General features: G+C 38.8%; 3 protein-coding genes across 6 annotated transcripts; 1 reads left to right on the plus strand and 2 right to left on the minus strand.

Moving 5' to 3' along the window:
- Positions 1–380: 380 nt before the first annotated feature.
- On the minus strand, positions 381–6,783 carry nln (neurolysin (metallopeptidase M3 family)). Of its 2 annotated transcripts, none has more exons than XM_063889433.1 (13): positions 6,588–6,783; positions 5,886–6,136; positions 5,274–5,422; positions 4,759–4,863; positions 4,436–4,538; positions 4,201–4,361; positions 3,282–3,417; positions 2,391–2,757; positions 1,788–1,989; positions 1,509–1,695; positions 1,281–1,409; positions 893–1,029; positions 381–812 (listed from the first exon to the last, which is right to left on the minus strand). In XM_063889433.1, the coding sequence occupies exons 3-13, from the start codon at positions 5,409–5,411 to the stop codon at positions 660–662; spliced, it is 1,818 nt and encodes a 605-aa protein (XP_063745503.1). In that variant the 5' UTR covers positions 5,412–5,422; positions 5,886–6,136; positions 6,588–6,783; the 3' UTR covers positions 381–659. The 2 variants fall into 2 exon arrangements, with proteins under 2 accessions (XP_063745503.1, XP_063745502.1); XM_063889432.1 differs by having other exon boundaries at positions 6,688–6,751.
- sgtb (small glutamine rich tetratricopeptide repeat co-chaperone beta) lies at positions 6,691–13,408 on the plus strand. Its single transcript, XM_063889438.1, has 12 exons — positions 6,691–6,881; positions 8,567–8,682; positions 9,024–9,127; positions 9,467–9,542; positions 9,929–10,028; positions 10,542–10,646; positions 10,750–10,888; positions 11,007–11,069; positions 11,485–11,522; positions 11,603–11,686; positions 12,386–12,506; positions 12,589–13,408. The coding sequence occupies exons 2-11, from the start codon at positions 8,583–8,585 to the stop codon at positions 12,495–12,497; spliced, it is 921 nt and encodes a 306-aa protein (XP_063745508.1). The 5' UTR covers positions 6,691–6,881; positions 8,567–8,582; the 3' UTR covers positions 12,498–12,506; positions 12,589–13,408.
- Positions 13,409–14,108: 700 nt separating this feature from the next.
- On the minus strand, positions 14,109–22,059 carry trappc13 (trafficking protein particle complex subunit 13). Of its 3 annotated transcripts, XM_063889436.1 has the most exons (14): positions 21,902–22,005; positions 20,878–20,946; positions 20,109–20,394; positions 18,957–19,056; positions 18,767–18,851; positions 18,563–18,690; positions 18,406–18,478; positions 18,024–18,068; positions 17,585–17,602; positions 15,445–15,578; positions 15,159–15,357; positions 14,733–14,833; positions 14,505–14,652; positions 14,109–14,417 (listed from the first exon to the last, which is right to left on the minus strand). In XM_063889436.1, the coding sequence occupies exons 3-14, from the start codon at positions 20,137–20,139 to the stop codon at positions 14,310–14,312; spliced, it is 1,170 nt and encodes a 389-aa protein (XP_063745506.1). In that variant the 5' UTR covers positions 20,140–20,394; positions 20,878–20,946; positions 21,902–22,005; the 3' UTR covers positions 14,109–14,309. The 3 variants fall into 3 exon arrangements, with proteins under 3 accessions (XP_063745506.1, XP_063745504.1, XP_063745505.1); XM_063889434.1 differs by lacking the exon at positions 20,109–20,394 and having other exon boundaries at positions 21,902–22,059; XM_063889435.1 differs by lacking the exons at positions 17,585–17,602; positions 20,109–20,394 and having other exon boundaries at positions 21,902–22,059.
- Positions 22,060–22,467: the final 408 nt, after the last annotated feature.

The following is a 22,467-nucleotide window of genomic DNA, read 5'->3' on the forward strand; positions in this document are numbered from 1 at the left end:
CATATAAGACCCTCTGGATAGTATCCTCCTATCACTACCTGTCTGAATCTATATGTTAATTATAATTCATATTTCAGTCTAACATAATAAAATGAATGGAAATGTGACAGGACAACACATTTTCAAAAGATGCATTTACAATTGTTTCCTGCGTATCCTCCTACATAAGCTTTTGTTAATCTATAAAAACATAATAATTATCAATTAAAACAATTAAGAAACAATGCATTTTACAATGATAATCTGCAGCTGTGCACATACAACTATGCCTTTTCCACAGAAGAAATAAGAGGAAATTAACATGTCCGAGTAGAAAAAAAGATGTTTATAATTGAATGAATGCTGACTTGTTCACATTTAGCTGCTTGTTTTCATAGTCATAGGGTCATAGGTTTGCTTTATTTTGCTATGGCTTACTAGGACACTTCAATACAACAAAACCAGTGTAAATGTTATTATTAACACTTACACAATTGTACATGCAATTATGAGGACCCTCCATGATCTACAGTATATTTGAACAAATGCCAACAGGTAGAAATGATCCAGTTGTTCAATACACTTCAAGCAAAGTCATTTTTTTGAGGTGGATCGCCATACAAAAAGTAAAAATATATTAAATTGTTTGACCAAAAACCTTTTACAGTATATTTATCAAATTACAAAGTCTGTGTTTTCTGCGACTTAATCAGTCCTTTGCTCTGAAAGAAGGCGTCCTGGCATGGGTCACGGCCGAGGAAGGTCTTCAGCATGTCCATGCCATCCACAGATCCACCAGCTTCAAGGATCACCCTTCTGTACTCTTTTCCAACCTAATAAAGATATTATTTTTTTAAGTGAGGTGGTTGCTTACAAGAAAATTCATGTGATGTATTGTAATCATCACACCTACCTTTGGATTCATAATGCCTTCCTTTTTAAAATGGCTGAAATAAATGTCCATGGAGTAAACTTCACTCCACAGATAGCTGTAGTACTGTCCATCATATCCTCCAACCAAGTGACTGAAACTGGCGGTCATATTGGTACCTGCACAGAACAGGTCATGACATCAAAATACAGCAGACATTCACAGAATAAATTAAACACAAAGACCTTAGCTGCTAATCTGAAATGTAAAAATGCAAGTATTTATTTATCCTCATAGGATACAGTTAATAAATGAATGCTCTCAATTCTCAGTCACAGACAAAAATGTTAATACAAATATATTTGTCTAACTATATGCCTAATAGAAAAAATGGCCTTGCAATGCTACTGTTGCTAAAGTAACTACTGACCTGGTGTAGCAGGAACACCCAGGATGTCCTTGCAGTACTTTGCAAACACCTCAGCTGTATCAGCATCTGGGCAGCTGTGTAGAAATTGATCCACTTTACCGAGGACAACCTGCCGCAGGTTCATCAGTCCTGAAGAGGATAAAAAAAAGTCAGAGACTCTTGATTTCTCTATAAATGTTCTACACATTTTTTATTTTTTTTAATGAACAGAAAACTAAAGTTTCTCACCAGTGTTGGCGACTCTAGATGCAATCAGTTTGTCGAGCAGGTTGTCTGGGATTGGGCTGCCGTCCTTGTAATGGCGGGACATTCTCCTCAGAGGCTCCTTCTCCCAAACCCAGTTCTCAAGCATCTGCGACGGCACCTCCACAAAGTCTGTCTCCACCAGGGTTCCACTGAATTCTGAAAAAGATGTCTATAACAAACACAGGACAAGCTCCATCACTCTAATTCATATAAATTACTACATGCACATCATACAAAGCTGCTGATATTAAAGTGACCTACCTTAGAACAGAGCTCATGCATAACATGACCAAACTCATGGAAATAAGTCTCCACTTCATGGTGTTGGAGGAGAGAGGGCCAACCTTTTCTGGGCTTGGTAAAATTAGCCACGCAGGCTGCCACTGGAAGCCTGCGTTCTCCATCAGGTGCCCTGCAGCCGGGCTGCAGTCCGAAGCACGCTGCATGGCCATACTTTCCTTCCCTAGTGGAAGATAAAGTTACAAAGTCAGAAAGCAAGGCTCAATCTGAGCACTAACACTTAATGACATTACAAAGATTAAGAGCTATAGTCACCGATAGCCTTAATCTTTTTTATGTCCGTCTTTGATTGATTAGATTGTGGATGAACTAATTAGAGCTATTCAATAGGCGGATCAACAGCAATTGTTTTCTAAATTAATTTCACCCTTTGTTAAGCGCGAATGCAGATTTTCTTTATTATTATAGTGTCACAGTGAATGTAATGTTTGGATTTTAAACTGTTGGTCAGTCAAATCAAGACATTTTGTAATTTTTACAATTTTATGACATTATATAGATGTTAAAATCAATCGCTAATGCAAAGTCTTGTTGGCAGCAGTCTTAAAGTCACACATTCTTTACCTAGGATGCAAGTCCATGTAGAACTGGCCAATCTCCTCTCCAGTTTCAGTGTCCTGGGCAGAATAAAGCTTGACATTTTCATGCCACACATTAGCGTGTTCCACCTGTGTGAATGTGAGACCCAGCAGCTCCTGGTAGATACCAAACAGTCCCTCTGTCACCACGTCAAGAGGGAAATACTCAATGAGTTTGTCTTTGTTCACAGCAAACTTGCACTGCTCCACTTGATTCATGTAGTAGGGTAAGTCCCAGGCATTGATCTGTCCATCATACTGGTAGCCCTTCATCAAGCACTCACGCTTCTTTAGTGCAAGAATATATTTCCTCTCTTTGATTCCTATTGGCTTCAGTGTTTCATAGAAGGTATCTGTAGAGTTAGAAAAAAATGCAAGATAAAAAACGGTCAAAAGACACAGTCCAAGAAGACCATGTATTTTTTCAAGTCATTTCATTATTGTTTTTTCTATCTTCAAGCAGAAAGTCTTAGTCCTTTCTCAGATCTACCAGAGTGGGAAATGTTTTATATCTTAAACAATTAAAAATACTATTAATTACTTTTAAAAAGATCCTGAATTATCTATGGTTTATATGGATTTGTAATACAATGACAAGACCCTGACAACACTCATTCAGCCCCTTTGTACTTGTGATATATGACGCTGATCATGAAGGCTACATGACACTATATAGGAGAGGCATGAAGTGCAACATTTACAGCATTACACTCAACAGGCATGAGGTGTAGGGTTTCTGTCTAACAGTTTAGCCCAGCCATCTGTCCAATGAAGTTTATCTTTCGAATGCAAATCTGTTATAAGAGGGTCTCATCTTAAATTACATATCTTTTATGTGTGCGTGTGCCTGAGTGGTGCAACATCAAAGCTGTCATACCTAAGAAGTCAGACACGTTGCTTGCATTCTTTGCCATGTTAACCTCCAGCACATAGTTCACATGGCTACTGTAACCAAGTAAGTCTGCCACCTTTGCCTTCAGCTGTATCAATTGTTCCAGGATCGCTGTGTTAACCTGAAGAAAAGGAAATAGAATAAAAAGATATGAAGGTCACATAATGTTTAACATTTAAAAAATATCACATTTCAGTCCTTGATTTGACGACACATGTGGTGACTGGTGGCAACAGCACTTGCAGCAAAACTATACAGAAGAGAAGCTAGAGTATCTGTTTACAGTGCAGCATAACAACTCACATTATTTAAACAAAGAAGTCACTCAATTACTGGCACTCTTCCATGACAGTTACAGCAAAGGTCTGATTTCAAGCTGCAGAAGTAGCTTTCCACACTGCATCGCTGCAGTGTCAAGAAGTTGGCTACCTTGCCAATGTGTGCAGGTATGCAACCGATCACCTGCAACTGTGAATGAAGCAGCTCACTGAGGCTGCTTGTAATTGTTTCACATTGTGTTTCACCACTTAAATACTTTTAATTGGACAGCAGCAGCAGCAGGAAATGTTTGGTTTACATTAGCAGTAATTTAATACAGCTTAGCTACAGCTCCTGGAGAGTGAACAGTAAACAGTATGGCAGATATCAACGAGATGGAATAAGTAACAGTAATGCAGGCACATGAATCATCTCCTCTGATATGTAGGTCTGTAATTACAATTTGGGAAAAGCGAACTATATTGTAATAACTAACATAAAGAGATGTTATATTTTGAACTTTTAGCATAGTTCTTGCAAGTGACAGCACTCTTTCTGCAGGTGAACGGTATATGCATGAACTACAGACAGTTCTTGCTGGGTTAAGGGGGTATGGTGCACAGATTTGTTATCGGACTCCACTTACGTCTTTACACTTGCTGTGAAAAGCTGTTTCCATCTTCCTCCTGGTCTCAGGGTTATAACACCTCTTCATCAGCGGGAAGTAATGGGGATATTCAAGTGTCACCTTATACCGCCCATTTGGTGTCTTGTCCAGTCCATTGAGGAAGCTGTCAGCAAGCCCACCTTAACAGAAAGTTAACAACACTAATTTGAATAAAACCCGTCAGTCCACCATAGTGTAGTGTGTATAGGCTTACCGAGTTCATTCTCAGAAAAATCAAGAAACGTATTGTCCTCATTCAGATTCTTGTTGAACTCTATGGAGAGTTCACATATAAGCTTGGATGTTCTTTTTATTTCCTTTGGAAAGAAAAGGAGTTAGGATTGATTATTTTTATAAATTGATGTCAAGTATGTGACATAATGGAAGAATGAAAAGATTTGGGACAAAATATACTGTAAATACAGCCCAACAATCAAAACTAAAATGACCACATTTCTTTCATTACCCAGCTCTTTAATGCAATTTATATAGTCAAAATTAAAGTAGCTTTACTAATTAAGTCACTTATTGCATTACCTCTTGCATATCTTTAGACAAGTGCAGTCCTTTCCGCTTGCCCAATGTTACAAGTCTGTCTAAGAACCTCTTCTCTTCAGGTGAAAGGTTATCTTGGATCTTTTTCTGTGAAAAAATATTCGCAAAAGCACACATCTTATTACTCACTTGTAATTATTCTGCAAGTCAGCCAGCCACTCAATCACAGAAAAACGTGTGGCGTGGGCTTCCACAGAAAATATCAGATTCATTACCTTCCCAAGCTAAAAAAAAACCAGTGGTGTGGTCAAATAAGGTTACTGTGTAAACACTTGAAGCCTTGCCAATTTGTCATTGGCATAGCCAGTTGGATAAATGCACCAACCCCTCACCCAGTACACTCAACAAGCTTCAAATCCATGTCTTTTACTGTTAAAAATCCTTTAACAAGATTATTTAGTTGACTGGGTGTATGATTGGAGTTAAATTTTAATATTAACCTAACTTCCCTCATGTTGTGAGTGATGTGTATGTTGTGTATGTGACATGAGGCGTACCTGCAGCGCTGTAATTCGCTGGAAAACGTCTTCCCTCATACTTATCTCCACGTCAAACTCAGACAGCTTCTTGTCGGCCTCTGTGCTCGCTGTCCGAACGTCTTTAGAAGGACAGACGTACTGCGGGAAATCAAGCATATGGAGCGATGCTAAGGGAACAGAAAAAACACAAAAGACAGCATGAACATTATGCCAGATAGAAAATGCATGAAGCAAACATTTATAAAAAACTATGTTGATACATTTTTTTTAATGGGGTCAAAAAGATCCCATTAAAAGACAGACACAAACACACTAGCCCATGTCTTCAAGCTGAAAATCTAAACCTTCAATTATCTGTAAAAGAAAAAAAAGAATTGTGTGTTTGTCTTGGACTATTTTCAGATGTGTGTTAAAACGACATATAGTTAATTGGACTGAACGTATACTTTAGTTCATGGTAATAATTTAAAGTGTCACCTAGTTTAACAATGAGGCCCATTTATGTGTTTTATATAACTTTTGGACAACAACGGAGCTCTGTGACACAGAGGCTTTGGTTCCAAATGTCACGCAGTTCTAAGTAAAAACAAAAATGTACAATATCACCAAAATGTATACTTAAACACTCACATGCATAATCCAGCTTGGCATGAGCCAAGGCTTTCAGTGTGTTTTCAACTGAAACATGTTCTATCTTTACAGATCCTATGTCATCATAGACAGCCTTTACTCTGTTTATCAAGCTATCTGTAGAAATCTGGATATCATCAGGGGTCAGGTCCCATCTCAGTGCATTTCTCTTATTTCCTGTCTGGGAGCAGTCTCTGGCAGATATCAAAGGTCCATTCTGGATGGTGGTTCTCAGCAGAGGATTAGAGATGCTGTAAAACATTAGACATCTCAATTTTAATATGAGTTTTAAACAGAATTACAGGTCGGATTGAATTTAACAGGTGGCACAAGGCCACTGTAAGCAGTTCATTATTCAAGGTCACACTTGAAACGTGCTCTGCATTTTTTCCATGCTAAGAGGGAGCATTTTCCCACGTCTACTCAGTGTAGAGTTTCATAGCATGGCAGTGGAAGCCTTTCAAAACAAGATCATAAATAGTAAGGCAGCTGTGACAAACCTCTGCCAGGGCTTATACACATTTCAACGCTTTTTCTTTAAAGAGCAGGGCTGAATGGAGAATTATTTTATCATACATCTAACTATGATTAACGGGAGGTAAATGAATTAACGGAAACGATATAGTAAGTTAATGAAGCAAATCACACAGGTGTTAAATGAACAGACTAAACAAGGCAGATTAAACATATCCTGAAGCATACCTGTAAAGCGTTCGGCAGACTATAACTATTTACGCACACATGCCAGTAGGTCCATGCGTTCTCCGTGCAAAATAAAACCCCCACTTTCTGTTCCCCTTACTGTGGCTCAGCCCAAACCATTCTGTGAAGTGACAGAGAGAGCGGCAGCAGCAGCAGCAGAAGGGCACTCTCTCCCCTGAAATGTGGAAAAAGGCTCCTTATTTCCGCTTATAAGGCGCAGGCGCAGAAGATGCGATCAAATCCGACACAGGTCCTCATGACGCGGCGGCAGCAGACAACTGGATAAGAGCTCAGGTAGGTGGGCGGGGGGGTTCCGAGTGGCATCCTTTGACACAATGTTATTTATAAATTTGATTTATAGGGCTTGTTAGGTGATTTGAGGTTATTTCCTCCCTCTCCTGCATGTTTTGCTGCCCTGACAGCAGGTTGTGATTGTTTCAGCCAGCATCACACAGTCTGCACAGTGGCGATCTACGGACTGTTATCCCAAAGATAGGCTTTATATGACAGCCCCTGCGTGCGTCAGTGGTTGTGTTTTCTCGAATGCATTGTATTTATTCAATTATAATGCTTGCATAATGAATAAAAACACGAATCGTCTCCCATTATGGTATTACATCACAGCTTCTGCATCACTGCATGTACGTGTGTCAACACACTGAGGAGGAGTGGCTGAGCTAGCCGGACCTATATGAGCTTAGCAACGCATGGCATCAGTGTGATGGAAATAGGAGGCAGTGTTTGTTTTTTTGAGTCTGCAATGTATTTTCCTCATAGAGTCTGTTTACACTTTGGTTGCCTGGTTTGACCCTGCTGCTACCAATCTCTGTGAAACTGCTTTCGTCAGACCGATGCAAAACTGATTGCTGACAGCCATCTTTTTAATTGAGCAATGCTTTTATGGTGTATACAATAATATTTGAGCTCTCATCCACCTGTGAGTTGTGAGAAACATGAACCGACAGCATCATTTCATAGTTTTTGCCGGAGTAGGGCAACATTCAGCTATTGAGCCAATATTGTGGTAATTTCATTTTAGTGAGCAGTGGGTGTAAGCACAGAGCTCCTTACGTACCCCTGCAGGGTTCACATTGGTTCATGTGTTATGCACATTTCTTGACGAATGCAATTTATTAAATAACCAACAATCATTTGAGTTGTGTTGAATCTTGAAGATTATTTTGAGGCCTTTGTTAATGACTATAACAAAATAACCCAGCGCTGGGTTAGAGTTGGTTGATATTTTACATAATTCAACAAGCCATAAAAACCGATAGGCCTATTTAACCACCACATACCTAACAGATTGTCTATGAATGATGGCACTTTTTAATCAGAGTAAGAAACGTTGGCTTACCAAGTGCATCCTGATGATGCAGATGAGCAGGGTTTTTGACGATGAAATAATGTACATAGTTTTGGTCAATAATTAGTAGGAAAATGGAAACCTGGGACTTAGAAAAGGATGTTTTGCGATCCAAAGATCAGCCACTTGAGAACGTACCAGTACATATACTCATAGAAATACTGAACCTGTTTATGAAACTAGTCGTAAGATGCAAAAAGGGGATGAAACATGAGTTTAAAATAAATACATCATGATTTTTATTTGCTGGTGGGTTAGGGTTAGGGTTGAGGCTAATTAGGGTTCATCTCAATAGACATGTTGAAGATATTGGTTAACTAAAACCCAAAAATATCTAGCAGGTGCTCAAATCGACCTACTCGAGTATCGATTTTGAGTCCTCAATCTGATTGTGAGGTTTACTACTAAAGATAACTTCTGTTGACCCTGATGTTTGCATCTGACCAGCAGTTTAACCATTAGTTTATCCTGCATTATTTATCAAGGGGCACATATAAGTTATTCAATATCTTACCATGTGTTTCATACCTGTATATAAATGCCAACCTATAATACAATCTTCCTTGTGTGGTATGCCTTTTCTGTTCCATCCCAAACAACTTCCTGCGTGCAGTAGTTTCCAGATAAAAATGGCAGTGGAGAAGCGTCTGGCATTCTCTATTGTGCAGTTCCTACGAGATCAAACACATCAGGGTGCTTTGAATTCTGATGAGCAGGAGAGCCTCGAAGGTAGGCCAACTCGTTGTGCATCTATACTTCACAAATACAGGACAACATGCTTTTGTCTGGTTCATTTCAGCAGAGGGATGCTTTTATCTCACTATCCTCATATAGACAGAATACAAGATAAAGAATCACAATAGACAGGGAATTAGGGCATGATGTTCAGTACTTGTGGTGGTGTGTTTCATCCTATATGAACAGATAAGACAGATTTCTCACTCTGAATGAGCAGCCAAGCTCTGACTCACCATCTCATCGGAATAATACTGTGAAGACCAATTGTTTGGCTGGCAACTTCAAATCACACAAATGTTATTTCTCTCGCCAACATCTTTCTGTGAATGCAGTTGCCATACAGTGTTTGGAGACGACCTTTAAGATCAGCTCCAGCGACTCCCATCTCGCTGTGCCACAACCTCTGACAGAAATATTCCTCAACTCCCTGCTTAAGGTGGGTACCGCACCATCCATGCTTTAACAGATGAAGGAGGTACGTTATTTTATCTGTACGTATGGCACATACAAACTCAAAGTCAACACTATAAGCCTTTCTTATGGCAGACATTTTGCATTGTCAATATAATTGTTACTACATCTTCATTTAAGGAGTGCCTGTGCATGCTGGCTCACTGCCATTGGCTACTGGCCAGCATCTATAGAAGTCCTTAATAAAATGAGTTACACCTGCTTTCCCTGCTGTTAAAATATCCATGGTATTAAATGCATTTAGTTTACAACACAGTCACTGTTCATTTAGAAGTAACAACTCTTTTATTTGACGTTTACTTAGAATGACAATATTACCATACCAGAGACCTCCCCATCTCCAGAAGAAATTGAAAGAGCGGAGCAACTTAAAAATGAAGGTAAACTTTAACGTCCTAATGCTTACTCTAATTTAGCTAAAACGTAGCATTCTCCTTGTAGCACCATGAAGTGCTCGGCTAACTAAAATCATACAGAGGAGGTAACTAGGTAACTAGGAGATAAATATAGAAAACTGTATGCCTATAAATGAAATTCTGGTGATTTCCATGACAACATTCAGGATCTTTACCCTAGTCATGAATAGGTTGATATCACGTTCATCACAATTTGAATTTTTGTTCAATTGTTGATAGAAAAAGTTTTGGCTGAAACTCATTTTTATAACCCTTTCTCACCATGACAAAAAGCTTCAATTATAACTTTGGCAGAAATGGTAAACAACATTTCTTTCCCCAACCCTAACCCTTACCCATTTTATTTTCAGGGAACAATCACATGAAAGAAGAGAACTACAGATGTGCAGCAGAGTGCTACACAAAGGCCATTGACCTGGACCTGAGAAACGCTGTGTACTACTGCAACAGGTATTTACTCTCATTGTTTTCCACTAAACATTTACTGGCTCCATGGGTGGTTCTAGGGAACTAATGTAACTCGGCATTCTAGCCGGACCCTCTAGAATTGCAACTTAGTTAAGAAAACAAGGATTCCAAATGAAACAAATAACTGAATCAATGTTGTTACTGAAACAAGGAACCTTTACTTAAAGCTACTAAAATAAATACGCGTACAGAAACACATACCAAATACTGTATTCTCTGTTTATTTCACGCAATTCATTTATACAGTCTTTCTCTTTTTTAACCAACATTAATTGTGCCTCTCTAATAAGATAACTGGTCCCGGGCCTGCCCCCTCCAGTAAAATTGGTCTAGGAACCGCCACTGACTGGTTCACATATTATATACAGTACTACAGCAGACAAGCAAATTTGAACAGGAAAATTCAATTGTTGATTCAATCCCTTCCTCATTCATTATGTATCTGAATGCACAGTCATAAAGTTGAGCATGGGGTCTGATTTTAACCCTCTGCAGGGCGGCGGCTCACAGTAAAATGGGAAACTATACAGAGGCAACTGGTGACTGCGAGAGAGCCATTGGGATTGATCCTTCCTACAGCAAAGCGTACGGGAGGATGGGGTGAGTTGACGTTATTAAAACAAGGATTATTTTTACGTAATCTTCTCAATGATATTTCAAGGTCTGAGAAAATGAGGTCTGTGTCTTTATCTTGTGGCTGCAGTCTGGCTCTGACAGCCATGAACAAGTATCCAGAGGCAATTTCCTTCTTCAAGAAAGCTTTGGTATTAGATCCAGATAATGATACCTATAAATCCAACCTGAAGATAGCAGAGCAGAAGCAGAAGGAAGCGAGCAGCCCAGTGAGTGAAACCAAGCTGTCTTTACCTCATGTTACTATGTAACATTAAGTATATCCCATCAAAGCTGACATATGTATCCGAGTCATGTTTATTTTGACCTTTTTATTGCGTGCCACAGATAGCTGCTGGATTGGGATTCGACATGGCTAGTTTAATTAACAACCCTGCCTTCATCAGCATGGTGAGCATGAGTCCTGATTTATGCACTGCATATAAAAAGCCTGAGAGGTTAGCGCTGTTTAGCAAACATTTGTCCTGGAGACAGGTGTTGTATGCTTGTTTTGTCTGTGAAGGTTAGACCAGATTTCTTTATCATAATTAACCCCATGAGTGACAGTTAGCCCATTAATCAACTGGATTATTGTGGAGTGGAAAACACCGTATCTATGTTTCAGACAGTCCGGACTTGTTAAACGATGACACAAGGGAACGTCTGCCAGGACAAGAACACTTCTACAAGCATGCCAGAGTTTACTGCAGATACAATGACAACATACATCTAAATCACCTGGCTGTATATAGTTTTACAGCACTAGATGATCAGAAATGAATCGTCCTTTTAATTCTCTTTTGAAAGGCTTGATTTCTGTCCACAGGCTGCAAGCGTGATGCAGAACCAACAAGTGCAGCAGCTGTGAGTGTCAGAATGAATTGTTTCCTTTAGAGTAATGTGCAGAATAGAAGTATAATTTCACTCTGTCTCTGTGCGGTCAGTATGTCAGGAATGATGTCTAATGCGGTCGGGGGTCCTGCCGCAGGAGTCGGGGGACTGTCTGACATTTCCAGTTTGATTGAAGCGTAAGTACATAGACTTTTGCATACATATTATTGACTGTAGAGAGTTTTGAATGAGTTCAACATGTTTAAGTATAAGATGTTGAAGTAGGAATTCAACATTTTAAGGTTGGACGACGAATATAAAACCACAGGAATCACTCTGAATGTTTCCAGTCTAATCCAACTATCTACTGCCAGTCTATTTATGTTTATGGTACAATCATGAGAGTGATATTGATCTTCTCATCTCTCTCTTGACAAGACAAAATTGGAACATTCTTGAAAGAATGTCATTTGAATATCTGATTCCAACGTGGCATGATGCCCACTGAGGCTCAAAGTCAGTTCGGAGTACTTTTCTGCAGCATCAAGTGAAATTGGATGCAGGAACAATCTCTCCTCTCTCGTGCACCTCAACAAGCATTTTTCAAAACTATACCTTATAGATGGAGACAGGCTAAAACAGTGTTGTAGCTCCCTAAATTCACATTACATTTTCAAACCTCATACCCCTTATATATTGAGAAGGACTGGCTCCTTTGATATTATTTTCTCCCACGTAGCCCAGCATCAGAATACCTTTATTTATGTCAACAAGGTGACGAGATAAGGCTTCTATTAAAAAGGAATTTCTTGTACTGCGTATTAAAACTAAGATATTTCTCAACTCCCTTTTTGTAAGCTATTGTTCTAAACAGCGTTCTCTCGTCTGTCTGTCAGGGGTCAACAGTTTGCGCAACAGATCCAGCAGCAGAACCCAGAGCTGATCGAGCAGCTCAGGAACCACATCCGGAGCCGCTCTTTTAGCGGCAGCGCAGAGGAGCACTCATGATCTGCTAAGGTCTGTTATATGTTTTACCCAGATCGTATCTGCCCATATATAAATATATCTATAATCAACGTGTATTCCTTTTCTATTCCAGTCCCACACTTTTTTTTCCAAGGAAGGGCAACCATATGGCGCGATTACAATCTCTACACCCATTTCTTGAAATCAAATTCCCGCCACAGCTGGTAACGAAGCGACAAGGATGGGGTTGAAGGCACTTTACTGTGAGTAAAAACTCTGAGGCGGAGAGAGAGATGAAGACCCGGAGAATGGACCGTGAAATGAAGCATCCTACACTTGAAGGGCAACACATATTTGAAACACTTATCATAAAAATAGCCAAGAACTCATCTATCATTCTAATGGAATGAGTAAATTATTTTTCATTGCTTTTGCATCCTGCAGAGATCGTGTTTTATATGTGCTTAAAATACTGCCCGCTTCATGTTATGAGTTAGGGATCTATTCCTGATGCATAGAGAGTAAGGGAGGACTGTACTTTTACAGCATTGCAGGAAACATTTCAGCATTTCTTCATAGAAAACACACCGGGTTTATATTGCATCCAGTTTAATATTATTTTTGTAGACAGCATAGGCTCTACTTGTGTGTTGAAAACACGTTGGACTCACATCTCCGCTTTTCAATGAGTACTACTTAACTGTTGATTAAGACAACAATGTAATTGTATAGCAGTGTTTGCAGCCTGCATTATGTTGTTATTGCACTTTAGCAAAGAATAAATATACCCCCTTTAAGCATATTTATTGTTCTTTAACTAGAGTACTTAGATTGTTCATTTTGCATGCTCTTAAATCTGGTATTTGAGATCAGATGCTTTATGGAAACAAATAGGTATGCTAGGGCAGCACAATGTTTTCTCCAAAACATGTGAATAAATGTCTTCAAATTGAGGAATGTGTCACACGCCGCTTGTATGTTTGCTTTTTTGTGATTGTTATACTATTATTTGTGTTAAATCTTTAAATAGCGGGTTATTACGGTGGACAACAGGTGCAACTGCGCTACAACGGCCCAAAACACTTCCATTAGTAGAACCATTACTTTCAAACACAATGCAAATATGAAGACACACATTTGCCAAAACAAATGAAAAGGAAGAAACATCTTCACCAACTTGACAACACATCGAAAAGTTTAGAAAACAATCACCAACATGCTCACCATTTACAGAAAGCGCCGCATAAACAAAGCACTGCAAATACTGAACACTGCAAGAAGATCAAAACACAAGGGGACACTAAAAAGTGACGCACACAGCTGGGGCCGCAGCGCTTGTTGACTATAAAGTTGGCTGACTGTAACTGCATGTTTGGTCAAATTGCGTTCCTCACTAATGTTTTTGGCTCCTGTAGCTCATCCGCAGGCCACCGTAGAAAATGCATTCAAAATACACCTGTCATCCCAGAGAATCCTACCAGCATCTTACAAACGTTTTTTGTAAAATGTCTTTAAAAAGGACCACAGTACAGCCAATTTACTTCTGTTATTTGCGACCTTAATATGTGGTTTAAAATGTCACAGAATCCCTATAATACACACATTTGAAGAAAAAATACTGCAGTCAAATGTTCCATTAAAAGCAATGGGAAATTAAAGACCACAGAGATTTTATTAACATTTATGCACATTTACATCATTAATTTCAAAGAGAGTGATTTATATTATACATAATTCATTTTAAAATACAGTATTATCCCATCAGGTTGCAAAAAGAGTGAAATGTGAGCTTCGTGTGCAATATCCCACGGTTGGTCCATTCATATCTAAAATGCAAAAACTAAATAAAAGGTTCTAGCACTCATTGTTCGTGTATGGGCAGACCACACACACTTGTGCGATGTCATCGTATTCGTAGGTCCTCTTCAGAAATGTGTCTGTGAGTCTCAATCCGGAAATACTCTGACACAAAAGACGTAAAGATTATAAGTGAGGAATAACAGCACGAGGACATGAAGAAACATTTTCCCCGAATAGTTTGGATCATACCTGCAGACCCTGGACGGAGGAGAGGAGGATGAGGGGCAGAGAGAGGAAGGCTCCAGGACTGAGTTTCCCCAGCTGTCGCCCTGATACGCCGCACCAGTGGATGGACCGGGTGTTAATCATCTCCAGCACCAGGTCCATCGTTCTTTCACTACAACATCAAGTTCACAAAGCTGTTGGGTCACGTCTGTTTCTCAATTACTGTTTCATATGTTGGGCTGGGGATTTTACCTGCAGTTTGTGATTTTACAGATAATGTCAAAAGGTTCTTCAAGGTTGACGGTGTCAGGAATCATCTCTAAAGACAGTCTGATGTCTCCATACCCTGGAGCCTGGACAACACAGAGGGATAGAAGCATTACAGAAATAAATAGAATCACAATTAAAGAAACTACAGTAAATCATTTCACATTTTTCCAGGATCATCTTTTAAAATGCTTCTTAAATTCATGTTTTCACTTGAAAAACGATCTTTATGCAAATGATTTAACTTTTTCTCACCTAGCTAAAGAAAGAAATGTAACTAAGAAATATTTTCACGCACAACCTACTCAAATAACCCGTTAGAGGTTATTTTTTAAACCAGACTTTTTGTTTGATTTGTTTGAAGGCTTCTGAATTATGGCAATAGTTGACATAAAATATAAATCCACATACCATTCTTTGCAGCTGACTGGTCTGTAGCCTCCCTCTCTCCCCTAGGTTGGTCTTCCATACGATGTCCAGCTTCCCGATCACCGTCACTCCCTTGATGACCCCGGCTTTCTCCGCATACTCCGGCTTTGGTTTCAGGCAGTACAGGTACTGCCGGGTGTCCATGGGCTGCAGGTAAGACATTTTCCCAAATGTGGACTCTCTGGAATTAAACGTTTGGGATGAGAGCAGTGTAAAAAGCTGAAGAACAACAACAAGGAACATACAGTATATGTAAAGCTGATTTTACCCTTCATCTCCACCTTCCACCGTGTTGAGCTCTGTGACGTTGTACATCATGGATGGCTCTAGGGAGACCTTCTCCATAAACATGGGGGAGGTGGTGATGTTCTGGATCTGAGCCTCCAGGAACACTTCATCTGTCTGGAGCGGAGAAGCCTCCAGTCACTTACTAATATGTGTTGCTCACAATAGAGCACGAAAACGTTATCTCCAAGGCGAACTGAGCACCATGTACACTTTTTTATTTAGTATTGAGAGGGGTTAGGCCTGTGCAAATCCTACTGTGTTAAAGGACAGGTCCACATGTGTTCATGTCTTATTCACACACCCAGATGTTCATCTCAAGAGTTGTCATTTTCCTCCTGTACATAATGATACAAATAAAACAATGCCTTCTATACAGAATAATACAAAACTGAATTTCCCCTCGGGATTAACAGAAGTTGATCTTAAAAAAGGCGTGCAGAGTAATTATTATAATCTAAATGTGCTCTTATTTTAGTATCCCTCTGCTGCAGCTTGGCAGGAATAATGATGGGACATTTTTCAGTAAAAAGATGTTGACTATACCATAACTATAACTTAAATACCCACATGATTTAACTTAGATTATAGATTAGTGATATCTGTGCCATTTTTGCTACAAAAAAGGAAAGGTTTTAGTCCCAAATAAAAACCATTCCACTGGAGATGGATTATTGAACATGAGGAATGACTACAAACAGCTTAAACTCTTTAAATGTACACATGAGCATGTGAGCAATGATTTAAGATAAGAAACTAACATTAAACATAAACATTAATAACATAAATTGAGTTCTATTGGTCTGCTCAGTGTGCCTTTGAGGACTGTGTTAGTGCGGTGCTGGCAGCGGACATACAGTAGGGGTTGCACTACCACAGTTTCACCAATCAAAACAAAAGAAGTCTTTCAAACATCAACTAGTTTTGTTTTTATATTAATAATCTGATTATTTATAAATAAACTCCTGATGTGGTCTGTAGTCACATTTATCAGTTTCTTGTGGAACATTTGTATTAATCCCCTATTGAAAAATGTGACAAACATAAATACCTAAATTAAATAGTTAATTAAATTATAGTTAATGTATCTTGAAAGCAGTGGCCTAATTGCGATGGCTGAGGTAAACATTCACAATCTGAAATATTATTACATTATTACAAATGTACTACATTATTTTATTGATAACTAATGAAGAAAAAATGGATTTATTATTTATTAAAAATAAATATAAAAAGGAAAGATACTTCCTTGATGTTACAATGATAAAATGATATGACTTGAACTTTTTAACTATATCTAACCTTGGCTGAAAGATAATTGGCTCTGGTGTTTGAACAGGATTGTGGGGAACTAGTTGATGCTTTGGGAAAGTATCACTCAGTGGTCCAAACAATGGTCATATTTTCAGTGCAACCTCTACTATACAGTAAGATACAATGAGAGGGAAGCAGAGATTAGTTCATGCCTTTGCAATCCGTAACATAGGAGATTAATCATAACCTGTTCGGAGTGAGGTTACTGTTAAATCTCAGAGCACAGCCATTCCGAAACAAACCCTTACATTTTATTACAAATAATTGGATGTATTTGCTTCATTAACTCAGAAATTGTAAAAGCAAGGAAAGAAGAAATGTTGCTTTTGTAATCACTGACTAACAGTTCAGTCGGCCTGTTGCATTACACCTTTAACCCACAGGAATAGAAAATAAACATCAAGATTCAAAGAATTTTGACACCCTCATTATCTCGTTATCTTGATGAATAGAAAATCAGAACAATCATAGAGCATAATCATAATTTCCCCAATGAGTATTCACTGCATAATCAATGCAAACCCCGCCCGCCACAATTTAACACCACAAGCTGCAATTCAAAAGTCCATGCCCTGTGTAGGATGAGTTGGCCAGAAAGCATGAGCGTCCAAAGAAAGGGCAAAAGAACAAAAATGGAAAGTTTATGTTGAGATTTGAAGAGTTTACAAGCTACAAGGCCTTTTATAATTCATAGATAACTTTCCATTCTTCCACTTTGCGCCTTTCTATTGGCTGCAGGAAGTCTGCGGCACCAAAAGAAGGATTAGGGAAAGCTAATGTTCAGCGATGAGAACAGAAGGAACATTTACCACAGAACTGAGGTCACTCTAATGGAGAAAATAAAATACAAGACATAATAAACAAATGAAGTTACATGCCAAAGGTGATGACAATGAATAATAGCACACCGCTAATATAAAAAGCTACTGGAATGAGAATGAGAAAAAGGAAAACGCTTGTTGTCTCTGTGAGGAAAACGCTTGACCTCCAGCTCTACAAACATTTACAAAATTGTTGTTTTTTTCTGTTCCATTTCTGGAGGTACAAGTGTTTTCCAGGAGACCATTCTTATACTAGCTGCCCCCATTAGAATATAGCAATGATCCTCGCTACAAAATGAATGTTGTATCTGCTACAGCCTGTCATACAACACAGATCTTCTATTTGCAGAGTGCATGGTAACAGATATGACTCAGCAGGAGCGCTACATGCTAAGCTGCTGCTGGTATTTTAGAGCGGCTAACTTACCTCGGCATTGTAGAACTTTGTCTTCACATCCAGCGGCTTCAAAACCTGATTGAGAATAGATTGCAAACTGAATGCTGTCGTTTTCTCACACTGTACCTCCATTCGGCAGAACAATAATCGATATCCGTGTGAAAATGGCTTATCAGACTGGAAATATAACGCTAAAGTAAGTAAGAAAAATTAGCTCTGATACTGAAAGTACGGCTTAAGGGAAGGGAATGGCGTTTGGAGTGTTACTTAGAGACCGCAAGACACTAAATCCACAGTGAGGATGGTAATTGCATTTGCCCTGTTGTTGGCCTGTGACATTTCTCAGGTCTCCACCAAGATTACACACAATGCAATGTCTGCCAGCCAATGAGAACGCTCACATATAACTCACCTGGAATTTGAAGAACTTCCGAAAATATAGCTTTTCCCCGTACTGAGTGGTGTAGCTGACAGCGCAAACTAAGCTGGGAAGAGAGGAAAGAGACGTTTATAGGAGAGATGTTAGACGCAAGATTGAAGGTGAGGAGGGTAACACTGAAAAAACTCACATATGAGTTCCAATCTCTTTGACTTCGTGGTGGATAACATCATCGATGCAGCTTTCAGGTTTGAGTTCTGCCACTGCAGAGTTTGAGGCAGAGAGGTTGAGCCTCTGTGAGCTGGTCTGTAGATCAGCCTGCAGGAGAGGACAGGTCTTAGAACAGGAGTGTAAGGTGTAGTAAATACGTGTTGGAGATCTGCTTTTACAGTACCTTCACAAGAATGTCCTTCACTACTTGGTTGCTGTCATTGTGCACACTTATGTAACTGGAGAAGGTCTCACCCAGGAAAATGTTTCTGTGTAATGCAGAGACATGGAAAAGTCAAAATTTTCTTCAAAACTAAAGTTGAACAGGAAGTGATTTGTGTTTAATTCTCCAACAGTTGATCAGCATGTATTACCCAAAGTTCTGCGGTAATGTCAGCATCTCTCCCAGCATTAAAGCCTCCGCTCCTTTGATGGTGGACGGGTCCTCCCTCATGAGTTGATCAAACAAATCCCCTATGGAGGGAAGAACACACTCAGTGTGTGTATAGCATCTGTTATTGAATATCGCTAAAGGTAACTATCCCTGGGACGGAGAGAAACTATCACCTGAATCTAAGATAGAAGCAGTCCAGCCAACTGACAAATAGGACTAGGAATTTGATCAAAAAGTGCAATACCTAAATCACTATGCGTTAAAATATCTGATGGAAGTATTGTGGCGCTGCAGAAAGGTCCCAACCTACAAACTCCTTAATAGAAATCCTTTTGGTAAATAAAAATTGAACAATGATCTTTTAAAAATATGTTTCCTTGATAATATGAAGAATATTTCTAAAATGATCATTGGTTCTCATATCACAAATCATAACAATTAGTTTTTTGTTTTTTTTATCTGGCCAGTGAAATAAACCAGAGCACACTTATTACTTATAAAACGCACATTATTACTTTATTAACAAGCCAAAGATGATTTTTCAAGAATTTGATGTTAATTCAACGGGACAATACCTACCTAGAAAAATAATATAAAGTCTACTCTGTTATTCCTGAATGTGACCTTAGGATATTAGAAGTTGGTCATAATATTAAACACACCTGCCACAGTAGAGCGAGGATGCTGCCTGCACTATCCATATTCATGTTCTTTGTGTATTAATATGCTAGTGGTTGCAAATGTATTACAGTACACCAGTTTGAAAACATAGGATGTAGACACAGCGTTGACTCAGTAAGGTTTTGTAAGTATATTTTATATGTTCTTATAAAACGTTGAGTATTCTGTGCACCGCAGGGAGGAGGGACAGCTCCTTTGAAGATCAGGTTTCAAAGCAGACTGAGCCCGAAGCAGACGATATTGGGTTCAAATGTCACATAGATCTTATGCGGTTCAAACTCACTGAATCATTAACACTTCTACAGCTGCAACAACTACTACTACTATTTCTACTATTGCTTCAACAATAGGACCATCAGAGAGACTCCGCAAAGACGGCAGGAGTGAAAGGTGCTTCATGATAGCAAATAGTGAAAGAGATGTATGTTTCTAACGTATTCAATTAATTTACCTTGTTGAACTTGTGACCTAAGAGGAGTCATCACTTCATTGCTGCTCTTGTATAAATAGCGACCCCCTTAGAAGGCTCATAATCATGATTTATGGTGTGTCATGACTTCGGTTACCATCCAAAACATTTCTGCTTGCTGTAATTCATCACAGTGGAAATGAGCAGTGAAGCTCTCAGGATGCTTGCCATCTAAATTTGGGAGGAAGTTCTGAGAGTGTAAATCTATAATCGTGATGGTTTCCAAGAGAGACAGGAGATCGTGTGGCTCGGGTCATTTCGGCGACACCTGAAGTGACACACACACACACACACATGCTGAAGTGATCCCGACCATCTGGTGGATCCATTCCTCAAAGCCTATGTGTACTGTTTATGTTCAAATAGTCATCCTGATGGTCAGTTTTTGCCAATTCTGTACTCAAATCCTGAGAGACGTTTTTACTGTTTTTTCCTGTGTTAAAGGCTTCTTTCCTTAAGGACACTGAAATATCAATATCAAGTGGAAAGTAGGAGACTCACAGTAATGTAAAGCCCTATAGATCAACAGCCCTGTGATCTTCATTTAGATGTGCAATCTCACTAAAAAAAACTGATTAAGGAACAATAAATACCCGCTAAGCAAATGCAGGTATCGTACCTCCTGTTGCCTGTACATGGTGGTGACCCACAAATAATAAGCCTGCTATAATGTTCCCTCTTCTGCTACAGATCTGTTGAATGGAGTATTAAATTGGAATTATTTTCTGTCTCTGAAGCTACGCAGGCTTACCTGGCAGGTCTCGATCTTCACATGTCACTGGCAGGTTTGTGAAGAGTGTTGGTTTTGTTAATCGCATCACTGTAAAGTAAAGTGACATTGGTTAGTGGTTAGACATATTGCAGTCATTTAAAGGAATCTCTAACTGAGATGAAGATATTTCTAGTTAAACAACTATAGTACTAATCATGGGGTAATCATAAGCAATTACCCTTACATAGGCAGAGATGCAGATTACATTCCAACACATGAAGATAACCAAACAGCAAATACTGTCTTATGCATACAATAACAATTGTTTCATTGCAATTTATCCATTTATTAGTTTTCTAGGAATCCACAAATAGTTGAAAGGGTAAATGTTTTAACTGTAATTTGATAATCATGATTTACTGGTCGAACAGGTTCATCTCAGCAGCTGTCAGCTTATAAACACAAATTAAACTGGATCCATATGCAAGATCTGGGGTCAGTTTTCATTTGATCTTTTATTCTTAAAACACATTTAATGGGTAAAAACTGAATAAGGTTTATGGGCTTAATAGTTTCCTGACACATCATTTGACTGTCAGTAACCTTCCAAGTACTTATACACATTGACAACACTATATACGTTTACAGACACATATCAAACAAAGCTGGCCACAGATAACAAAGCTGTTGAGTATTTCAGGGCGTAATTCGCGCATTCATCAGCTAACCTTATTTTACCTAGCTAAATTAGCTTACGAAAACGTTATAGCTGGTAATATGGTATGCCTCTTGCTCTTAATCATTGCTACAGAGTGTATTTCATCTGAGCTTTGAGGTCCAATAGCCACAAACACGTCTCTATTTAAAGCTACAGCTGTCACTGACTAAATTGACTGCACGTTATGTGCTGTGAAAGTGTTATTGTATTAGCGAGCGCTGTTAGCAGCTGATAGCAACAACAAATGAAACCAGGCACTGAACTGGGATATTTATGTCCGCTTTTCATCAATAAAACAAACTTTAAACACACTATCTTTATGATGTTGTAAGAAGCTTAACATACCTTTTAATGCGAGAAGGTGCTCCTGTTTCGCTTGACTTACATCCATTTTGACGGAGTGAACTGTCTTATCGGGAAGAAGTTAGCTCCTATGCTAGCTGGTAAACTTTGACCTTACAGGAAGCGGTATTCCTTCATCGTCTTTTCATTTGGGAGAACCTGAAGATTAAATGCTGCCTCTAGTCGTCAGAGATGGTTACTACAACAACATATGCTTTTAAACAATTATACTATTTTAAAATATATAATAAAATACATATAATCATTTCCTTTTTATATTTCAACTTCATTTTATTGATATGATGTGTTCCAAGGAATGCTTTTCGATAGAATAGTTTGCACAATGCAACCTAAGAACACATTTCTGCCCTTGACATGAAACAAGCAGACACTATGTATTTCCGTTCTATAATATTCTTCTTTTCTATTGATATTTCTCTACACTTCTCTAATTTGAAACATGATGTATCACATGTTCATGCAAGTGTACACCGTTTATTTATAAATTACAACATAGAAATTGAGCTTGGCAGCAGCAATGTAAACAGCATGGACTTTATGGCTGTTGT

This window comes from Eleginops maclovinus, chromosome 8, assembly GCF_036324505.1.
Source record: "Eleginops maclovinus isolate JMC-PN-2008 ecotype Puerto Natales chromosome 8, JC_Emac_rtc_rv5, whole genome shotgun sequence".
NCBI lineage: Eukaryota > Metazoa > Chordata > Actinopteri > Perciformes > Eleginopidae > Eleginops > Eleginops maclovinus.